Source organism: Micropterus salmoides, unplaced genomic scaffold, assembly GCF_014851395.1.
Source record: "Micropterus salmoides isolate LMB-PRFRI ecotype aquatic unplaced genomic scaffold, ASM1485139v1 Ms_hic_scaffold_2, whole genome shotgun sequence".
Classification (NCBI taxonomy): domain Eukaryota; kingdom Metazoa; phylum Chordata; class Actinopteri; order Centrarchiformes; family Centrarchidae; genus Micropterus; species Micropterus salmoides.
The window spans coordinates 45,169,777-45,188,640 of NW_024041150.1; the positions used below are offsets into that span (position 1 = coordinate 45,169,777).

The window sequence follows — 18,864 nt, forward strand, 5'->3', positions numbered from 1 at the left end:
CTCAGACAACTTGAGTCCCAGCTGCAGAAAGGAGAGACTAACTCCTCTGCTGCAGCTGCACGCTGACTTCATGTTGCTCATTTCTACAGCTGTCAGTCAAGTCGTCCTCCGCACCATCAGACAGGAGACATTTTACTTTCATCTGCTTTCTGCTTGTTTGGAGATTATTGATTATTGATATTATTTCCCATCTGAATACAGACATCAGCATTTCTGACAGCTGAAATATTAAACATGTGAAGTTTATTATTTCCTAGAAGCTTTGAATCTTTGTCCTTGTTTTCCAAATGTGTCCCCAGTCTGTCCGTCCTCCGTCTGTCCGTGCCAACCCCCCTTCTCCCCAGGCCTGTTGGTCTATTCAATTAGAATTCAACGAGCTCCAGATAGAGAAAATTTCCCGAAGCAAAAGTCTGGAACATCAAAAACGACTAACTTGCGTTATCATTCAGGGCCATAACGTATAGTTGTGTCAACATATGTTTTTATCAACACCGGACTGTCAAATCAAATAATATTTCAAGAATATTTACTTTCAGTTTTCACATCAAACTGGAGGGATAATAAATAATAACTACTCTAATAATAAATTCTAAATTTAAGTGAACTAAAATTAAGTGCCTAATTTTTTAAATTTAGAAAAAAATGTAATAAAAAGTGCAGCTTGAAGTGATGTCTTAACCAATTTTATAATGAACACATCTTAACATATGAACAGCTGTAATACCTCCTCTTCTCTTTCCTGCCCTCTTATAAACCTCTTTCCTACTTTCTCTTGTTCAGTGAGAAACGTGAGCTCTAGTTTGTCCTGCCAGCTAGGATTGGAGATCTATGACAGATTCTGGTTTTAAACTTCCGTGGGAGGAATGTACATGTAAGAATCTGTACACTCTTGATTAAAACCCATGTGAAATCTCTTTTCTCTTTCACCTCTTCAATTCGTGTGTGTTTCCAAAACGTCTGGTGAATCTCGCGGACTCGACTCGCAAGCATCGGAATGCACAGATATGATTGGCTGAGCAACGTCACACGAGACGATTGGAGCACATGCGATTGGTCTGCGAGTTTCCTGGTCCGCTAAACCAGTACAGTAAATGCTAGAGAAGCTGCGCGGGTTAAAATAGAAACGCTCCGTAACCAGGTGGTATGTCTCAATAATAAATCGGCTGTAGGTCGGTGGTCCGGAGAGGACAACAGCTGGGTCCGGATCCGGACCGCGGTCCGCCTATTAGTGACCTCTGGTCTATTCCACATGGAAGTTTACGCAGCCCTTAGCCCCGCCCATCTCACTCACCACAGTGACAGCTGGAAAACCAGCTGGAAGTCGTTGCAAAGTGAATACGGCGACCTGCACAGATCAAGTGTAGGCAGATAAGTGTTATTTACACTGTACTTAATATTTTAATAAAAATCAGTAGAATTGTGTTTCTGCTTTCTGCCATGACTTATACGAACCAATCAGAGAGCCGAATGTGAGCGTCTGCGTCATCGTTTCTAAAGTCCTCTGTTGTTGCCCGTCTGCACTAAAAACGCTACCCGGAGTTTTGAAACGCAAAACGGGTTCAGCAGCTTTTCCAAACTTCTACATTTTGGTTCTACATTTTCACCGTTTTAGTCTGAACGGGAGGTGCAAACGTGGAAAAAGATCTGTTTTAAAATGAAATACACGCTCACCTGTCACTGTCAGCTCGATGGTGCGGATGAGTTTAGCTTGGCCTGGATTGTTTCTCTCTTTAATCCAACACTCATATGTTTCAGCGTCGTTGATGTTGACGTTCTTCAGAATCACAGAAGCGTCTCCGTTCTTCTTCTCTGGATCTTGAAGCTCCACTCGACCCTGAAACAATGAATTCTGGTACTCTCCGTTTATTTGATCAGGGCTGAGGTAGAAGACAAAATCATCTGACTTCAGGTCAGTTCTGATCCACTTTATCACTACTATGTCAGCACCTCTGTGACTCTGACACTGAAGAGTGGCGTTCTCTCCAGGCTTCACCTTCACCTCCTGTGTCTCTGAACAGAAAGAGAAAAGCCTCCAGTCAGGACTTGTAATGTTTCCTGTTGTTCAAACATCTTTTGATGGAAGCAGCAGAGATCAGGTCTCTATAAAACAGCACATGTGAACTCAGCAGCATTTCAAACCCTGTTCTCAGACAACTTGAGTCCCAGCTGCAGAAAGGAGAGACTAACTCCTCTGCTGCAGCTGCACGCTGACTTCATGTTGCTCATTTCTACAGCTGTCAGTCAAGTCGTCCTCCGCACCATCAGACAGGAGACATTTTACTTTCATCTGCTTTCTGCTTGTTTGGAGATTATTGATTATTGATATTATTTCCCATCTGAATACAGACATCAGCATTTCTGAGCCTGAACAAACAGCTGAAATATTAAACATGTGAAGTTTATTATTTCCTAGACTTCTCCGTTTTGGTTCTACATTTTCGCCGTTGTAGTCTGAACGGGGAGGTGCAAACGTAGAAAAAGATCTCTTTTAAAATAGTAGTCCTAGTGTGGATGGGGCCTGAGGTAACATTCTTTGTTTGGAGAGGTGTTTAACTAGTTTTTTTATTATGCGTACTCCCTGGACTTAAAGCCAACCAGCTGACCCTGAGCAGAAAGTTCTTTGTTTCAGTGAGGATTGTGGACTTTTTATCTCAAGGTGAGTTCAATCATGACAATTTCAGTGTGTGGTCTTCCGCCATTTTAAAGTAGTACTGACATAGTGATCCATGGCTGTGAAGCTGCTTGGTGGTTTAGTAGAGGCTGGTCCTGTTTGTACGTGCGTGCATTAGCAGGGCGGCCGGAGTACACATTAAACTGTTAGGTGGGCTGGTCTGGATCCAAGTCCAGGGCTTATACTTACACCCAGTCCGTCCCTCGTGGTGAAGACACAAGTCTAGACAAGTCAATTTAAACTTTAAACATATCCAAAGTACACACATTTTAATCAATAATATAATTTTGTAAGGATTGCAATGTTATATTCAATTTATATATATATATATATATATATATATATGAAAGATCGATCTCTCTCTCAATATTGTTATCACGAGTAATTGCTGTTTTAACTGTTCAGACTATTAAATCAGTAAGTTAAATAACTGCAGTAAAATTACACAACGTTTCACACATTTCTTTCCTAACGATCATTTGAGAGAAGATTTACATTTATTAATTTAGACGCTTTTATCCAAAGCGACTTACAATTGCTATACATGTCAGAGGTCGCACTCCTCTGGAGCAACAAGGGGTGACACAATGCGGAACTGAACCCCGGTCTCTCACACAAAGTGCATGTGTCTCATCCACTGCGCCATTACCAGCTTCGATAAATCCATATATCTCTGTTCATCTACCGGCTTTCCTTAAAAAAACCTCTGTAGCCTACTAACGTTACACATCATCAACGACTGTTATGTTGAGAGGTCTAATGTCTCATCTGTTGTTTTGTGATATCTGGGTTTCAAGCTGCTGTATCTCTGTGAAACACACACACACTCCTCTTACCTTGACACAGAACAAAGATCCATGAACATGCAAACAAAACCACGAATGACGCAGATGTTAAAGCGACCATGATGGCAGAGCCGCAGCAGGTGTCGAAGCTGAAACCAAACTGACTTCTTCTTCCTGCTCTGGGGCCAAAGTCCTTACATCTATCTGTAGTTAGAGCGGATCCGCCCAACGGGGGAGGGCGGGGGGGTCACGTGATTCCCAAGAAGGCGAAGCTGTTGTGGCTGCATTCAGGTTGTGTCAGACGTTCAGATTTTGAGAAATTTTTTACGAAAATATTTAGGTGGGGCTGTGCCACATCCAGTCAGTTTCAGTAACCGTCCCAATACAATTTAAAACTAACTGCAGGATACCAGTGCTTTGTTAAATTGTCAGAAATGATGAATGGCAATATTATTATAGGCTATTAATATACAAAAACATAAACAGTGTACATAAACATAGAAAGTGGCATGAAAAGAAAATACTCAAGTACAAATAGGCTACCTCTAATTTGGACTGCAGTACAGTAGGCCTACTTAAGTTACTGTCCACCACAGGAAATAACCAGTCTTATCTTAACGACTCCGCTTGTAATGTCAACTTGACATTACAAAAACTGCATTATTTTTTCATGTTTCAGCTCCAGCTGCATACAGTAGGCAATGTGAAATCTTTTGTTGTTTGTACTTCAGTTTCCTTTTTACTGTAAACTGTTGCGTTTTTTCAGATTTTGAGAAAGGAGAGGCTGGATCCGATGAAAATTAACAAGAAAATTTAATTATAAAATAGGTGAATAAAAGATGGCATTACAGAACAAACATGAAACAAAAACACTGCAGTGGAAAGTTGTTCCTCTTTTCAGATTTTCAGCTTACAGTCCTGATTCTCACAAAATGAGTCATTAATATCCTCCAGGTATGTGGGCGGGTCTTTTTCTTCCAAATGGCTCAGGACCACAGCCGTTGGTCGTTTGGTTACTTCTTTGTCACCCAATTAGGAAGGTTGTACCTTACTGTTCTACATTGCTTTTGGTCGAACAAAAGCGTCGACCCCAGACGTAGAACCCCCTTTTGATCTACAGGAATACACAGTCCTTGCTCTACCAACTAGTCATACAGCACAACAGGGGTTGTCTCCAAAACGGTCGATACCCAATCTTAGGAGTCTGTGAAGAAGTTTTCGTTCTAATGCAATTGTCTGGCTTAAAATCCTGCAGTTTTACATTTGAAGGAAAACACTGAAACACTGGAATACATTAAGTTTGTTGTAACTTTTTAAAACTCAACAAAACCACCCTACAATTTGGCTTGAGGAGTCTAATGTGTGCATTTTTGGGCCAAAACACTATGTAAAAGTGAATGAGTCATCTTTACTGTATAGAATGTAGAGTAGGAAAAAGATGTAAGAGATGAGAAGAGAAGTAAAACTGTTGTGGTGGCAGCCCGGCTGATGGTGAGTGTCCTGTTTTTTTTCTCCTTTTTATCAGTAATTCTTCTTTTTCCTTGGTTTTCTGTTCCCTGCCTGCCTCCGTGTTCTCTCTCTCTCTCTCTCTCTCTCTCTCTCTCTCCCTCCCTCCCTGCTCCTGAGCCCAGCCAACGACCTGCATCTCATCAGCCACCTCGTCAACCTGCCACACCTGCCAGTAATCAACCTCATGCCTGCCTGTATTTCAACCCCGGTTCTCCACACCATTCCCAGTCTCCTCGGTTCCCCGTGCCTGTGTTTCCCTGGCATCCACCTCCCTCCCCTCCAGTCCCTCTACCCCTTTTTCCCCTCAATAAACCTCAACTCTGACAAAATGAGCAAGATTTTATTAATGTCTAAAACTTCACACTCAGTTTGAACTTTTGACACATTTTAAATTGCAAAAAAACATTAATAGGTATAGGCCTACTGAGTTGGACTGTGGCTTTACAATCACAGGTCCATGAAGAGCCTAAAATGTGTCTAATCAGTTCGATTAATATTTTTATCTTCAGTTATTGCCACCGGCATTTTGTCCCGTCAGGTTCCAGCTGAATAAACAGGCCTGTGTTATGAGGTTGTGTGGTTTGGGGACAGAGAGGACCCAAAAGCAGCACTCTGAGGGAAGGAGGTTTATTGAGGGAAAAAGGGATAGAGGGACTGGAGTGGAGGGAGAGGTGGACGTCGGGGAAACACAGGCACGGGGAACACTGGGGCCGGTGACGCCGTGGGGAAGTCCGAAGAGGAGAGGGCCCACCCGAACGGAGGACGAGGGTGAGTGAACCTGGGAGGGAAACAGACAGGGTGACAAGGTTAGAGATAACGGGGACAAAGCACAGGGAAAATGTGAAAAAACAAGAAACATGAAAGCCTGAACACAGAGGTGACACCGGATATGGAGCAACGACGATCAAGCGAGGATGGTGTGGAGAACCGGGGTTGAAATACAGGCAGGCATGAGGTGATTACTGGCAGGTGTGGCAGGCTGACGAGGTGGCTGATGAGGTGCAGGTAGTTGGCTGGGCTCAGGAGCAGAGAGAGAGAGGGAGAGAGAGAGAGAGAGAGAGGGAGAGAGAGAAAGCACACAGGGGAGAAAACACAGGGAGGCAGGCAGGGAACAGAAAACCAAGGAAAAAAAGCAGAATAACTGATAAAGAGAAAAAACCAGGACACTCACCGTCAGCCGGGCTGCCACCACAACAGGGCCCCCTCCTCAATGGACGCCTACCGGCGGCCTTCCCTTTGGACAAGGCGGGGCTTGGCAGACGAACGTAGGGGGCAGGAAGTTGCACTGGGATCCGGCTGGTGGGGGTCCAGGGTCCAAAACCGAACAGGGAATTCAGGGAGGGCTTCAGGACTGGGAAGGGTTAGGGGAACGGGCAGGGCTGAACTGAAAACATAGGGTGCCTGAGAGTAGAGTTGGGGGACCAGGGAGTACAGGTAGCGAGGAGCGGTGGGAGGACAGGGAGGACGCCGTGGGGGAAGTCCGAGGAGGAGAGGGCCGGTGGATGAGCCCAGCCGACTGAACGGAGGATGAGGGTGAGTGAACCTGGGAGGGAAACAGGGTTAGGGATGACAGCGACAAGGAACAGGGAAAATGGGAAAAAACATGAAAGCCTGAACACAGAGGTGGCACCGGGTATGGAGCAACGACGATCAAGTGAGGATGGTGTGGAGAACCATCATAATCAGCAACGCTGTATAAAATGTAATATTGTTAACGTATCAATCATGCGTTTTATAGCCAATCATGGTCCGCGTTGGCCCGCATTCATTTTTCTAGCTCCACCCGATTAAAATAGAGGCTTTGCCTTTATTTACCTGTTGCCATGGTGAATCGTCGTTGACCTTTTTCATCAAGTTTATCATTTCAAGCCTGAAATATTTAATTTCATGTGTAATGAATGTAGAATATATAAAAGTTTCACCTTTTGAAAAAAATGTAAAAATAAATGAAATTTCCACTATATTATAATTTTATGAGATGCACCTGTAGATTACTTGATTACATTTTAGGTGGCAAGTTTTGAACCTGCAGCAGTTCACAACTCCATCCTTGATTAGGAAGTGTCATTCTTTATTTTTGTAACACAGCAGATGGAAATGAGCACAGACTCACATTTCTTTTAGCCAATTTTTCAAATATGTGCTTAAAATTATGAAAGTTTATGGAGACCCAGCTGTGGTAGGGCTGCGTCTTTCCATGGGACAGAAAGTCTCAATGTCATGAAGATTACTGAAAAGATAATAAGGTATTCCCCTCGAAAGTTGTACCACACCAGGTTTCAAGCTGCATCATGTAGGAACACACCTGCCTCCAGTGGTCTGATAGTCTGTGCTGCTGCATCCAAACCAGAAGGAAGTCCTGAAGGAAGTAATTTCTCTAGAAATTAAAATATACAAGAATGCATGTGTACTGTAGCCAAATCCTTAAAACGTCTAATTTATGTTTGGATTGTGCTGAATTACTTCTAATTTGTTAATAAAAGTAGGGGGAAACACAGACGTTATTTACTTAAAATGTAGCAACAACAAAGCGTGAACCTGCAACCTGCCTCATAGAGCAAACTTCTCACTATGACTGTATAAGCTACAATTTATCTGTCTACCTTCAATATTTCCAAACAATGACATTGTCCAACAAATTTGTAAAGGGAATAGTGGCAAGGCAAGTTTATTTATAAAGCACAATGCGTACAAAGTGGAAATTCAAAGACATTTATGAAATTCATGCCGCTTGTTCCTGTCAACATTAGGCATAAAGCAGTGGACAGGAAGAAGAGGAGAAAGTCATGAGAAGACTGAGGACAGGAACGGAAGGAAAAGGTACTTTATTGTCACATACACATGAAATTCATTCTCTGCATTTAACACTCACTGCCTCAAGAACCTAATCTAAGATGTTTTTGATGGTGTGGAAAACTGGAGTGCCAACACAGGAAGGAGGAAACCCACACAGACACTCACAGGGAGAACATGCATTCTCCACACAGAAAGGCCTGGGATGACGGGTTCGAAAATGAGATCTTCTTGCTGTGAGTCCACAGTGCTTTCTGCAGTCCTTCCATAAGATCTTCCTTCTGGACCTTTGGAAAGTTCAATGGCACTTCTGTAGGTCCTCTTCATCGAAAGGTGTACCTGGAGCTTGTATTCAAGTCCATCAGTCACCTGCACACTGAGTATAAGCCCTCTTGAAAACAGCCTCTGTCAATGTAAGTTTTGTCAAAAATTTTCAGTGACTTAAATATATCTCCCTTTCACTTAAAGAAAGACCAGTGCGATGCCTACTGTTCATTCAAGCCTGGAAACATCGAAGCAGCTTCATGGGACACAAAGGCTGCGAAGCAGAAGGACAAAGAAGATGCAGATGAGAAGACCTTGTTGGCGCTCACTCCAATTCCAGGCCATACCGTGTGAAGTACGTATCTTCAAGGACTTCTGCCAGATGGGGAACTGGGAAAAAGCTGGGGATCCAACGTTGCATGACCTCCAAACAATCAGGTATTTTATCAGACATATACATTCTTAAATATTGCCTTCTGTGTCAATAGAAATCAGTTGTGAAAAGTACCCAAGTACATGCGGCCAATTACTCTTCTTTTTGAGGTACTACTCCACTACATTTATTTTGATGGCTTTAGTGACTAGTTACTCTGCAGATTATAAATTAAAAACATATTCAAAAACTAGAGTATGATGTATTTTCACAGATAAAGCCACACAGCAAAATATAAAGTAATTAGAATTAGCTTTACTTTTCATCTTAAAATTTGAATGTAGGACTTTTGACATACAGAATATCTCTACAGTGTGGTGTTGGAACATTTACCTAAGTTAAAGGTCTGACTTTTTCCACCACTGTGAAAGACGTACTTTGTAATCTATTAAAATTCTGTCCCTATTTTCCCTTTTAAATTCTTCCATCCACTAGATACAACGTGGATGGCACCGCTCAGATGACTGGGAAGCCTATCTGTCCCCATCTCTTAAAAGAAGAGTATCACCACAGCAGCCCCACTGTGCGCATCCAGCCAGCCAGTTAAAAAGCTGAAGTTCAAACAGCCCCAAGAACTGAAGGTTTTGCCCAAGAACTTCCACTCATCCTACGATGGACTGGACCACGAGTGATACCCGTCACCAGCTGGAGCCTCACGCAGACGCACACACACACACTGATGTACTTGGGCTATATTGGTTACCGTTGTTCATTAAAATTAGCTATATTATATTTTTGCATTATTTTTAAAATACCTTTACTGGTTTTAATGGTTTTAATATAATTCCTAATTGTTCAAAGTATTAAGTCAAATATCTAGTAGTAGTAAAGACTCCAATCAATTGTCTCTCACAAATAGTCTGACAGATTCTTTATCCTGGTCGTTCATAATAATAATTTTGAATGTTAGTAAAATAAATTTCAACCTTTACTGATTTCATTTTGTCATTATCAGCCAACATTATTCACAATGTAAAGATAGCTTATTGATGATTAACATGATTTAAAAACATGCATCTTATTATTTAGCTTAGGTATCATCAGAAGGTATGCTTTCACAAAGACTTCAGGTAACCTTTCTCAAATATGTCCATTTCGGAGGAAAGCAATGCAGCGTTTTTATAAAACCAAGTATCTTAATGGCCTGCAGATGCCTTTTCAGAATCAGAAGGAGCTTTATTGTCAAGTAGTGTTTTACACATACGAGGAATTTGCTGTGGTGATAAGGTGCTACATGTAGACAAACGTACAGTCAACATAAATAAATGTGGAAATATATAAATATGGAATAAGATTTGCATAAGCAACTTGTATAGTGTAGTGTTTTGGGGTAAATATTATCGCAGGAGTCCGGAAGGATAGTTTTGGATAAATAAATAAAAAGTTTCCAGCCAGGGAATAAATGACAAGCTGTGTTTTCCCTGAATCGCCTGAAACACACGTTTGTGTCAGGTTGCCTTTGGCCTGGATTTAGGATGACATGGTAAAACAAAGCTTTGTAGAAACAAGGGTAGGCTCGCTATCAATACTACACAGACTGAAGGGCTCATAAAAAGACAAATGAGGCTTAAACTGTTCACTGATGACCATGTACAGATAGTTGTTCCACTTATGGTGATTTCTTAATTTCTTTGTGTTTGTATGTTCTATTTTAGGAGATACTTTAATCTGACAGTGATGATAAATATAATGCAAATTAATTATTTATGTCAAATTTGATCTAAAATCATCAATCAATAGATGTTACAAGCTATAACCTAGAGTAGCTAAATATTTTTAGTAAATGTAGTCAATTTACTTGATCAGTCTGGGACTTTTGTGTTGAGTTTTTGAGTTTCTCTTCTTTTCTGTGGTTACTTTCTGCCTTTGGGTGGCTACGAACACAGTAAAGTAGATCAGTGCTGAATTAGTGTGGTCTGTACTGATTGGGTGACAACAGTTCAAATTTAGTGGCTGTAAAATCCACAGGGCGGAACTCATTGTCATTTTACAAAACGCCGTTTTTTACGCCGTTTGTTTAGCAAAACATGCTACAAGAGTGACGTTTTTTGGCACTAATGGCTTGCCATACACTTTATCTGAGGTGCTGAAGTGAACATTTGTGTGTGGTGATATGTCTGTCTGATCAAAAGTGTTTAAAATAAGTTTAGTTTATCCACCTCCTCCTCTCATCCAGTAGTACCCAGGGCCGCGACACGCTTTGATCTCGCCGCCACGCGGTCACGTGGTTCATGTATGAATGGGTTTAGGCGGGACGGACACCAGCAGCAGCTATATTTGCAGCAATAATCGGTAAATATTAACGCAATAGGTCATTAATTACCGTTATCACTTACATTACATACATATAACAACATTTTTCTGGGGAGACACAAATTTAATCACTTTTTTTGTTTAACTTTGGAGGGAAAAGGGGCCGTTCACGAAACGTAGTACACATTTACAGCAGCAATTTTTCTAGTATTACAGTATGTAATATGTGCAGCAACTTTAGGTAAATATTAACGCATTATGATCACTGATGATTAGTTGACTACACTTACAGTAGTGTATTCTATTTGAGAAGTGATGGAAAGACAGCATAAACAATGTGGTCTGTTGAACTGTAACTGTAAAGATTGTTACGGAGTGAATTAACTATGTACCTAAATACGATCAATAACATTACTGTTAAGAGAGAGAGGCCATGAAGAGCTTTAAAAGTAATCAATAGAATTTTAAAGTCAATTCTAAAACATACTGGGAGCCAGTGTAATGAAGCTAATTAGCTTCATTACACTGACTAATTAGCTTCATCACACTGACCACATTACTCCTATTTTAAAATAGGAGTAATGTGGTCATATTTGTCTATGAAGATTCTCAGTCATTCAGGTCATAGTTATCCAACGAGGGTTAAAATGAAGGGCAACTGGACTTGGTTGAAGATACTGGAAGACGTTTCGTCCCTCATCCAAAGGACTTCTTCAGTTCTGACTGACTGGCAGGGAAACTCAGCTATTTAACCTCAGTGGGGTCGTTGGCCCGGGTCATCGATACCGCTGGTTCGTTAGTGTTCCTTGTTGCTGTGACGACAGTCGTTACAGTCGTTAAGACTACCTGTGGCCAAGACTGAACGACCATCGTTGGTATCTTCACCTGAGGCCAATAGGTTACGTTTGTTGAGTTTCCTGGGAAGTGATGAAAGGACAGCATTGTAAGTGGGGGATAAGTGGTGGCGTAGACCCCCTCCCCTGTTTAATGACGGCTTCTCAACCCTGGTGGAGATGCTTCCTTGACACCTCTTTCAAACCATTCATCTTCTCTGTCTAAAATGTGCACCTGGTGGTCCTCGAACGAGTGTCCTCTGTCCTTCAGATGTAAGTAGACTGTAGAGTCTTGACCTGAGGAGTTGGCCCTTCTGTGTTGAGCCATGCGTTTGTGTAGTGGTTGTTTTTCTATTTCTTTGTTCTGGTTAAAAGCCTGGCAGCTGAGTTCTGGACAGTCTGGAGTCGATCAATAGATTTTTGGGTTAAACAGGTGAAAAGGCTGTTGCAATAATCCAGGCGTGATGAGATGAAGGCGTGTAAAATGGTCTCGGTGTCCTTAAAAGTTAACATAGATCGAATTTTTGCTATATTTCTAAGTTGATAAAAACATGATTGAACAAGCTTTGTGGTGTGCTGCTCAAAATTTAAATTACTATCAAACCAAACACCAAGGTTCTTTGCCACAGGCTTAATGTGATTTACTAGGGAATCTGCTGAATCTGCCATCTGCTGGGACCCAATGACCAGGATTTCTGTTTTGTCTGAGTTCAGTTGAAGAAAATTATTTGACATCCATTTTTTAACTTCACAAAGGCAGTTGTTAAGTGAACTCAGCATTCCAGGGTCTGTGGATCTGACGGTCAAGTATATTTGTGTGTCATCAGCATCAATATGAAAAGAAATGCCGTGTTTATGGATAATATGTCCAAGGGGAAGCAGATACAAGGAAAACAGAATGGGTCCTAAGACCGACCCCTGAGGCACACCATATTTAACTGGAAAGAACAAGGAGACATAGTTGTTTACAGACACGAAAAACTTCCTATTTGACAGGTAGGATGAAAACCATTCTAGGGCAGTACCAGAGATCCCCACCCAGTGCCTCAGTCTGTCTAACATGATGTTGTGATCAATGGTGTCAAAAGCAGCGCTAAGGTCCAGGAGTACCAGGACTGAGCACATGCCTTCATCAGCAGACATTAAAAGGTCATTGGTGACTTTAGGCAGGGCAGTCTCAGTGCTGTGGTACTTCCTAAAACCAGACTGAAACTTTTCAAATATTTTGTTATTTTCCAGTACAGTGAGCAGCTGTTTGGACACAATTCTTTCTAGAAACTTTGCAATAAAAGGCAGTTTTGAAATTGTTCAAAAATTATGTGGGAGGGAGGGATCTAAACCAGGTTTCTTTAAAAGTGGGTTCACGCAATAATAATAATAATAATCAGGGACACAACCAGTAGATAGGGAGCTGTTGAAAACAGAGATCAAATGGGGCCCAACAGAATCTATTACTTTCAGTAGAAACTTTGTAGGTATTACATCAAGTGGGCTGGAGGACACTCTCATTTGTGATACTGTTTTTAAAAGCTCAGACATGTTGATAGGATAAAACTGGTTAAAACTCTCTTGTTGCTGGTGAGGGACCTCTAAGTAAGAGGCCGCGGGGGTAATAGAGGCTCTGATTGACACCACCTTATTGGTAAAATAAGATAAAAACAATTCACAGTCATCATTACTTTCAGCTGAGGCACAAGGAGGGGTTGGTTTTACCAGCTGATCCACAGCCTTAAACAGAAACCTGGGATTGTGTTTATGTGTAGTAATGAGTTACAGCCTAACCTTTAGAGGAGCAGTAATATTTAGTGACGACAAGCAGATATGATTGAAGTGATCGACCAGATTGTTGGTGTTGGAATCAGACAGGTGTTGGCTTTGGCTCTGAAAGCATGCGCAAAACTTTGAAACACTTTGTTCAATAAAGATGCGAGAACACACAGAGCTTGGTGAGGCGGTATGAGTAACAGGCGAATCGCAGCTAAAAACAATACATCTGAGGTCAGATATGGTCATGTCCACTAATTCCACAGAGGAAATGCTGACACCCAGGGTAAAAACCAAGTCCAGTGTATGACCACGGTTATGTGTTTGCCCTTTGACATGTTGTTTGAAGTTAAAAGAAGTGGCCATATTTAAAAAGTCAGTTGCATTAACATTGGTGGGGTCATCAACATGAATATTAAAATCGCCACAAAGAACAATTCTGTCATAATTTAAAACCAGAGTAGATAGAAATTCAGGAAGTTCTGATAAAAATCCTCCAGGCGGTTTTGGGGGGCGATAAATTATAACAAATATGATAGGTTGCAGCCCTCCAACTTTAAGAGTGAGAACTTCAAAGGAGTTAAATTCATCACAGCGTACTTGATGACATTTAAAATTTTTCCTATACACGCTCACTAGCCCACCACCACGACCACTGACCCTCGGTTGACTAAAACAATCATATTGAGGCAGACACAGTTCAGCCACCAGGATTCAGTTAAAAACATAAAATTTAGATTTGCAGACAAGATAAAATCATTTAAGATAAAAGTCTTACTTGACAGAGATCTCACATTGAAGAGAGCCATTTTAAATGAGTTTGTTCTGGGTGCTGGAGTTGGTGCAGTTGTCCTAATCCTTAAGAGATTACTAATATTTCTGTGTGGGATGTGCACATTTCGGTTTACTGGTCTATGTGTGATGATGACAGGAATAGGAAGTCTTTGGAGCAGCGCTGGGAGCAGATGGCTTTACATGCCAGCAGGTGGAGACAGTTGTTTGTGGCAGTGAGGCAGAGATCTGTTCAGTGAGCGGTGGTGCGTCCAGGTGTGCTGCATGAATGATTAGTCATTCACGTAAGTCATGTGTGGACCGCACCACATGCTGTATGTGAGCAGCTAACATTTCTGAGCCCCGTTCGTTTGGGTGAAGTCCGTCTGTCTTAAAAAGGGACATTCTTTGCCAGAAAATATTAAAATTATCCACATAACACACACGATGAGCCCTGCAGGTGGACTGGAGCCAGTAGTGGAGGCCAAGGAGTCTAGTGAAGCGGCCAGCACCGCGACCGACTGTGGGAATGGGACCAGAGATAAAAACGGACTTTCCACACTGCTTTAAAAAGTTTAAAAGACAAGAAAATCTGATTTTGTCAGCTCAGACAATTGAAGAGCTGTGTCATTTGTTCCGACAAGGACTATCACTCTTGTGATGGAGGACGGGAGCGACGGCATCAGGTCCTGGAGTTTTTTTTAAATGTCAGCCGTGGTGGCACCGGGGAAACAGTGAGTGGTAGCGTTAAAGAAACGGATGTTTCTGGTTATGGAGTCACCAATTATTAGTGTGGTTGGGGAGAAAAGGGGACGAGGAGATGCTGGTTTTAGGGATCCAGAGCAGGACTGAGCAGAATCTGCTTCAACACTGCGTTCGGACTGAGGATGGAGTGTGTGAGCTGCCGAGTGTTGTGTTGGAGTAGCAGTAACATACCTGAGAGAAGGGCTACCCGACGGTGCAGGGTAGAGACAGCGCAGCCTCCTTCAGGATCCTACGTCGGGAAGCAGAGGTTTTTGACCGGGATGACGGCCGCCGATCAGGCCCAGCAGCAGACAGGCGGCCCATCGCGAGAGATGTAGCCTCTCTCCTCTACTTTCTCTCCCTCTAAATGCAACCTCATCCCATTATTGCATGTTACTAACACAACTTCTCCCCTTTCTGGTAGTCTTGTGCTTTCGTCCCTCTCCTCTCTCCTCCTATCACTTCCTGCAGGTGTTTCTGGCTCTGGAGCTGTGGAGTCTGGATCTGTGGTTGCGGGTCACCTGCTGCCCCCGTGTTCCTGCTCGACACCCTCTGCTGCAACAACTATTGTTACTAGTCCTATTGTTATTATTGTTATTATAATCATTAACATTACGACTGTTACCATTAACACTACTATAAATATCTGTGCCATTTTTTCATTTAGTCTAGAGCAACATCACCTTTACTGTCTGTACCTCTGTGTGTATATTGTGTAGGCTGCCTCCCTCCCCTCTCTCTCTCTCTCTCTCTCTCTCTCTCTCTCCTTCACCCCAACCGGTCGAGGCAGATGGCCGCCCACCCTGAGTCATGGTTCTGCTCGAGGTTTCTGCCTCTTAAAAGGAAGTTTTTCCTTGTCTCTGTCGCCTAGTGCTGCTCTTGGTGGGAATTGTTGGGCTTCTGTAAATAGCATCATAGAGTACGGTCTAGACCTGCTCTTTTATGAAAATCGCTGTGAGATAACTGTTGTTGTGATTTGGCGCTAGAAATAAAATTTAATTGAATTGAATAGCCGGTGGAGGAGATGCAACAGTGTCGGCAGGCACTGTCCGCCGAAAGAGATCCGTATCAGGGAGAATCGAAGCCGCAGTGAAGAAACAAGTGAAAAAGCAGTATTTTGGGTAGTTACTGATAGAATGAAATACATTGGGTGTCTGGGCTCAGCCTTAGAGATGTGAAGCCCCAGGTCCCCCAAGCCCCAGGTCTACGGTGCTTGGTCCTGATTTGGTTGGTTGTGGGAGGGATGGTGGTGGTGGAGCAGGTCTGTGAGGTAGGAAGGGACCTTATATGTGTGAGGAGGAGGCTTTTGTACTCAATGCATTGGGGAACAGCGAGCCAGTGAAGATTCTGGAGGACAGGGTTGATGTGTTCACGGGTGCATGTGTGGGTGAGGAGGCAGGCAGCAGAGTTGTGGATATATTTAAATTTATTTAGGGCTTTGGCAGGTGAACCATAGAAGATGCTATTGCAGTAGTCAATTCTGGATGTAATGAAGGCGTGGATCAGGTTTTGGCAGCAGAAAAGGTGAGCGAGATGGGCAATGTTTTTGAGGTGAAAGAAGGCAGTCCTGGTGACATGGTTGATGTTCAAAAGTGAGGTTGCTGTCAAAGATGACTCCAAAGTTGCGGATGTGTGGGGATGGAGACAGGGTGGAGTTGTTGATGGAAAGGCTGAAGTTGTTGGTGTCTTTTGTGAGTGATTTGGGGCCGATGATGATCATGTCAGATTTATTGTAATTGAGCTGTAAGAAGTTGGTTTGCATCCAGGTTTGTATGTCGGTGAGGCATCTGGTCAGAGTTGCAGAGGTAACTGTGGTGATGGATTTGGTGGAGATGTAGATCTGGACATCATCAGCGTAGCAGTGGAAGTGGAGACCATCTCTACGTATGATGTTACTGAGTGGCAGGATGTAAATAATGAACAGGAGAGGACCAAGCACCGAACCTTGGGGGACGCCTTGTGACCAAGGAGCAGTGGAGGAGGTGCAGTTATTGATATTGATGAACTGTTTATTGATGAACTGGGTTTGAATTTGCCAGGAAGGGGAGATTGGAGATGGGTCGGAAATTGGACATGATGTCCGGGTTGAGACCAGGTTTCTTGAGGATGGGGATGACAGCTGCAACTTTGAGTGTTGTGGGGACCTGATCCAGATGTGAGGGAGGAATTAATGATTTTGATGATGAGTGGGGTGATGGATGGAAGGCAGGTCTTGATTAGGGATGATGGTATGGGGTCTAAGCTGCAGGTGGAGTTGTTCATTTTTGTCGTGAATTGTGACAGTTCTAAAGGAGACAGAGGTGAGAAACAAGACAGTGACGGAGAGTGTACTGCACTTTTGGGGTGGAAATGGGGATATTGATGTCCATTATGATTGTAAGACGGTCAGAGGTTAATGCTAGAAATATGATTTAATGTGAGACCAGTGGAGCAGACCTCATCTGCTCCTTTCAATATGAAAGGTGGTTCAGGTATCTGATCAGGATCCTCCTGGGTGTTTTTCTGTAGAGGTTGCATCATTTATGTTGCATCATTTTGCAGCAGAAGTCCAGATGGTAAATGTAAAACAGGACTCACACTGATAATTAAACATCAGATATGAGCCACTCATTACTGACTCCTGCAGGACATCTGTGTCACTGCAACAACAACAGAAGTAAGAGAGAAACTCAGGAAAGTTTCATCTAAACTTCTACAAAATGTTTTTGGACAAAAAAAGTGACATCACACAGATATTTACAGAGTGGAGAGAAACTCCACTGAGGAACGTTACATCCTTGTTTCTAATGAATCTGTCTCTCAGTGATCTCAGATCAGCCCTCCTTCATGTTCAGCCTGCAGCGCTGTCATTTCCTGCGTGTGATTAAACTCTTTGTGTAGGGCCCCGTGTCTCCTGATGATCTGTTGAGTGTGTGAAGAAAAAAAAGACCTATATCTTAAATGAAGGAGAGAAACCCACACAGTCACTACCCCACAAAGAGGAAGGAGGAGAGTTTAACTGGACTGACTGAGTGGTGGTGCAATGGGACGGACGTCTTTTCTGCTCTGTAAGTACAATCAGCTAAAACTGAAATAACTGTAAACTGTTATTGTTCACCCGTAGATTGACTTTATTGATCACCACAGGGAAAAAGTAATTTTTTATCTTTCTTTATTCAATCTGAACCAGACAGACATTTAACATCCACATGGTGCATTCATTTAGGGTTGGAAGATTTTGCAGTATTTATGGAGCAGGAAGTTTTTCAGTTCTCTGTCTGGTCTGGTTTTATGTTAAATCTCTGGTTTCTCTTCAGTGCTGATCTCTCTGCTGAACTGCAGGACCAGCGAAGGTGAGTGACACTCAAAGCTGTTCGCATAACGCTTTCTGGTAAAAAGTCATATAAAATGTTTGTTCTTTAAAGAGATTGAACACAAAAAGACACTAACACATACTGAGAATGTTTTAACATTTACTAACTAAATGAACATTTACACTATTCAGAAACAGACTTAAGTAAAACTAACAAGACAACAGTCTCTAAAAACCAGCCTGTTCTGATGCGTCGTATATACACTTTGAGAAAACCAAGGCTATTGTACACAAAACCCCTGGGGGCGTCATAACCGTCACAGAAGTTAGTGAGAAGTGAATATATCAGTGAATATATGCATGTCGACTGGCTCCACACGCAAAATCGCCGTTTTGTGTACAATAGCCACGTTTTTTCCCAAGCGTGTATATATGACACCTGAGATGAGATCAGGTTGCTAAAAACAAGTTACCAGGATGTAAGCTAAAGTCAGATCTGAGATTTGAGCCTTTAGTTATGAAATAAATCAAATTCACAGACGACTAAAAGAACTTAATTGGTATATAGTGTTTATTTGACAAAAGGAATTTGTCCCTTCGTGTATGTTGAAGTGAAGCTCCAACAATCCAATTAGTTTCATTAAATGCTTAAAAATATTGCAAAAATGAAAAAACTCAAAGGTCACCACACCTCTAGTTTCCTTTTTGCACATGTTGGATAAATTGCATTCATTTTATTCCTGGTAACACTG

At 42.3% G+C, this 18,864-nt stretch overlaps 1 protein-coding gene across 2 annotated transcripts in view; it reads right to left on the reverse strand.

The window, feature by feature from the left end:
* The window catches only part of LOC119911718 (titin-like), a 305,379-nt gene that overhangs the window by 114,281 nt on the left and 172,234 nt on the right, over positions 1 to 18,864 (reverse strand). For both annotated transcript variants that reach the window (XM_038730624.1, XM_038730623.1), the window contains exon 4: positions 1,672 to 2,010. In XM_038730624.1, coding sequence (XP_038586552.1) covers positions 1,672 to 2,010 — 339 coding nt within the window. The remainder of the gene's footprint in view (positions 1 to 1,671; positions 2,011 to 18,864) is intronic.